This window comes from Rhincodon typus, chromosome 29 (genome assembly GCF_021869965.1).
Source record: "Rhincodon typus isolate 14 chromosome 29, sRhiTyp1.1, whole genome shotgun sequence".
NCBI classification, from domain to species: Eukaryota; Metazoa; Chordata; class Chondrichthyes; order Orectolobiformes; family Rhincodontidae; genus Rhincodon; species Rhincodon typus.
In genome coordinates, this window is record NC_063360.1 from 38,506,208 (window position 1) to 38,510,560 (window position 4,353).

Here is a 4,353-nt window from a genome sequence, read left to right on the forward strand (position 1 = left end):
GGGGGGGGGGCGGCGGTGATGTGAGAGGGGGACAAACAATAAGCACAAACTTACATTGTAGTAGCACCTCACACATGGAAGACCAAAAAGTATTTTCACTTTTGGAAATGCAGTTGCTGTTGTAATGTGGAGATGTGGCAGCCAGTTTGTGCAGAGTAAGAACCCAGAAGCCAAGTAGTAATGTTCAGATAATATGCTTCACTGATATTGGTTATACAATAAATATCAGTCCCAGGACTAGGAAAATCCAGCTTCAGATACTGTCATACAATTACTCTATTTGACTTCTCACTGAAATATACAACACGATGCTCCCCCCGGCACTGACCCTCCGACAGCGCGCCGCTCCCCCCGGTGCTGACCCTCCAACTAACGTCCTTCAGGGAAGAAAATCTGCCATCCTGGTCCAGTCTATATGTGACTCCAGACCCACAACAAGGTGGTTGACTCCTGACTGCCTTCTGAAATGGTTGAGCAAACCAATTGGGGCAATTAGGGATGGGTAATAAACACTGGCTTTTCCAACAAAGCCCACATCCTATTGAACAAATGCATGATGAATTCTCAGCCTTTCACCTGTTCTTGTTACAGGAGGCAGTCTCTTATTGGTCACTGCCAAGCATTTGAGTGGCATAATCTTTATTTGCCACTTGTCAGCCCGAGCCTGGAAAGTGGCCAGTTCTTGTTGCATTTGGATATGGACTGTTTCAGTATCTGAAGAGTCACAAATGGTGCTGAACATTGTTCAATCATCAGCGAACATCCCCACTTCTGACCTTATGATGGAGGGAAGGTCATTGATGAAGCAGCTGAAGGTGGTAGGGCCGAGGACCCTACCCTGAGGAAATCCTGCAGAGATATCCTGGAGCTGAGATGATTGACCTCCAACAACCACAACCATTTTCCTATGTGTCAGGTATGACTCCAATCAGGGGAGAATTTGCCGCCTGGATTCCCATTGATTCCAGTTTTGCTGGGGCTTTGATGCCACACTCAGTTGAATGCATCCTTAAAGTTAAGGGCTGTCACTCTCACCTCATTGGAAATCAGTGAAGATTAAACAGTGACCAACCCATTTTTAAATGGATTGAAGATGTTGAACAGCAGTTAGGATTACCCAGGAACCCAAAACAGCAGGTCAGAGAACCAACCAGACATGTGACAGTGTGGGGGTGGTGTCCTGGGCCTGTCAGTCTGATAGACTGAGGAGTTCGAGAATTCCAGGATCTGGGCCTGAAGTGATGAGCAGGGAGCCCACGGGGAGTGTGGACTGGCGGAGAACACAATGAGTGAGGGCAGACTGCTCTTGTCAGCAAAGTGAGGCCGCTCAAGGGTGACATCAGAAAGCAGTTCTTCACACATACAGCGCTGGGAATCAGAAACTGTTCCTCCCCAAAATGCTGCTGAAGTTGGGCGTCAAGTGACCATTTCATATGGAGAACAATAAATTGTCTTTCTCCTGGGGAGGGGCAAGGCAGGGAAATGGGTTTTTAAAACCAGCTTAGTCATTCTCTTGGATAGTAGGAGATGGCTGAAGGGACTGAATGGCCTCCTCCTGTTCCCATGAAACTGGGAGCTGGAAATTTGCCAATAAAAAACATGGAATTTACATTCATCGAAAGCAGCAACTGAACCCCTGGGAGTGGAACAACAAGATCACACCAGGCTAACACCTCAATTCATGGGTATTACCTTTCCATGGCCAGATCTCCAGGGCTTGAGGCCTGGCACAGTGCCATTGCATGGAGCTGCTGCTTCAAATCACGTCGCTGCACATATCGCCTCCACGCTGCCTGGATCACACTGGCTGCTCGGCATCTTCGCAAAGCTGACCGCAGGAGGTAGGAACGGAAATGCACCTGGAGAGAGTGAGCGAGCGAGGGAGGGGAAGAGTGGTAGGGGGATAGAGGGAGAGTGGGCGAAGAGAGAATGAGAGAGCAGGAGAGCGAGAGAAGGTTGGGGGGCAGGGGGGGGCGGGGTAGAAAGAGAGAGAGAGAGAGATATGAAATGTTACCCAGTGAGTGGCCCTTACCCTGCTGAATAAACACTGACCCTGTACGGTTACACAGTGAGTGGCCCTTACCCTGCTGAATAAACACTGACCCTGTACAGTTACACAGTGACCCTTACCCTGCTGAATGAACACTGTACCCTGTACAGTTATACAGGGTGTGAGCTGGGAATGTTGTCTAGTTTCTCTGTGCCTTGTTGTTGGACTGCAGGACTGGACAGAGTTTGCCTCTGTGCCATTGCTCCAGTTACTCAGTGTTGTTGTATGAACCAAGGCGAAGGTATTTGATAGGCTCAAGTACCTGGATAGTGGTTGCAGCTTGCCTGCTCTTCAGGAATCTTCTTCTATCCAGAACGGCCCGGAACCACGTCTGCAGGAGCAGGATTTTCCGGATCACTTCCTTGTGCAAAATATCCTGAAGTTTTTGGCGCTCGGTTTCCTTCATAAAAACCTGGGATGGAGCAGAGGGAAAGAGAGCTTGGTCAGACAGTAACACTTAACCTTGCACACATTGTTAACAGCAGAACAGGTTAGTTGGGTCTGAATCAAAATAAAACATTTTTCTCATTTGCGATTTTACTTTATTTCCCCTCCTCTTGAAAGGCCCTAAACTTTTCTGAATTCCTCCAAGAGTTGGCCTACTGTAAGTTCACAGACAGCAAGTGCTGGGAGCTAGCGTACATATTACAGTGGATTAACAGATTTCCAAACTGCTTCTCCAACGAGATCAGCCATTTAAACACAGAGGCTACAAAGTCAGTCAGAGGCTGGGAATCCTGCAGAGAGTAACTCAACTTCAGATTCCCCAGTCTGTTCACCACCTATAAGGCACGAGTCAGGAGTGTGATGGGATACTCCCCACTTCCCTGCAGCTCCAACAACACTCAGTTCATTTTGACTCAAAACATTAACTCAGTTTTTCACTCCACAGATGATTCCAGATGCTCAGTTTCTCCAGTATATTCTGTTTCAATCTTTCTTTATTCATTCACAGAAAGTGGGTGTCTCTATTGGGGCCCATTATTTCTTGTCCACCCCTAGTTGCCCCTTGAGAAGGTGGTGGTGAGCTGCCTTCTTGAACCGCTGCAGTCCACCTGCTGTGGGGTGACCCACAATGCCCTTAGGGAGTGAATTCCAGGATTTTGACCTAGTGACAGTGAAGGAACGGCGATATATTTCCAAGTAAGGATGGTGAGTGGCTTGGAGGGGAACTTGCAGGGGGTGGCGTTCCCATATATCTGCTGCCCTGTCCTTCTAGATGGAAGTGGTTGTGGGTTTCGAAGGTGCTGTCTGAGGATCTTTGGTGAATTTCAGAGCATCTTGTAAATATTACACACTGCGCTACTGAGCATTGGTGGTGGAGGGAGTGGATGTTGAAGGTGCTGGATGGCTGAATTCTTTGCTGCTTGCCTCAGTTACAGGTCATGCATTTCTTTTTGCCATGAATTTATCAGGGTTTTATTGTTTTTTTGCAGGATTGTTGCAATTTCCCTTCTTGAATGTGGTTATTTTGGAATCAGTTGGATTTGCTGAGGAAATTAAGATGCTACACTACCCTTGCTAACCACTAGATGGGGTACACACACACACTCAGACACAGAGTGAGGACCCCACGAGGCAGAATCAGTGAATGTGACAATGAATGATACTGACCCCCAAACCCCTAGGTCAAGGGTCACACTGACCCCCATGCCCCCAGGACAAGGATCATACTGACCCCCATAGCCCCACCGGTGTCAAAATGACCACCACACTTCACACTGACCCCACATCCTCAGAGCAAATAAGGGTCATACTGACCCTTTGGTCACACTAATCCCAATCAGTCTCCCCAGCCAGACCCTCTCAGAGTAGGGAAGGCTGCTGTGAAGAGGACATTAGGCAGGTCGTGGACAGATACAGATAGATTGAGTAAATGAGCAAAAACCAGGCAGATAGAGTATAATGTGATAAATGTGAAGTTGCTGAGTTTGAGAGGAAGAATAAAAAAGCAGTGTCACTGACACGGAGATTGTGGAATTTCAAGATGTAGAAGGATCTGGGTATTTTAGGGCATGAGTCACAACAGGTTAGTGTGCAAGTCCAGCACAGAATCGAGAAGGCTAATGAAAGACTCTTTTATTATCAGAGGAACTGACCAAAAAAAAATGTTATGCTTCAGCTGTACAAGGCATTGGTGTGACCACATCTTGAATACCATGCACAGTTTTGGTCTCCTTACTCACAAAAGGATAGAAATAAAGGAGGTTTATGGGATCGATACCTGGAATGAGTGGATTGTCTTTGGACAAACTGGGCTTGTTCCCACTGGACAACAAGGTGCAGAGCTGGATGAACACAGC

General features: G+C 47.4%; 1 protein-coding gene across 4 annotated transcripts in view; it reads right to left on the reverse strand.

Moving 5' to 3' along the window:
* LOC109922931 (unconventional myosin-IXb) overlaps nucleotides 1-4,353 on the reverse strand; it is a 102,963-nt gene that overhangs the window by 26,496 nt on the left and 72,114 nt on the right. For all 4 annotated transcript variants that reach the window (XM_048614004.1, XM_048614003.1, XM_048614002.1 and 1 more), the window contains 2 exons: nucleotides 2,313-2,462; nucleotides 1,693-1,859 (listed from right to left, as the gene is read on the reverse strand). In XM_048614004.1, coding sequence (XP_048469961.1) covers nucleotides 1,693-1,859; nucleotides 2,313-2,462 — 317 coding nt within the window. The remainder of the gene's footprint in view (nucleotides 1-1,692; nucleotides 1,860-2,312; nucleotides 2,463-4,353) is intronic.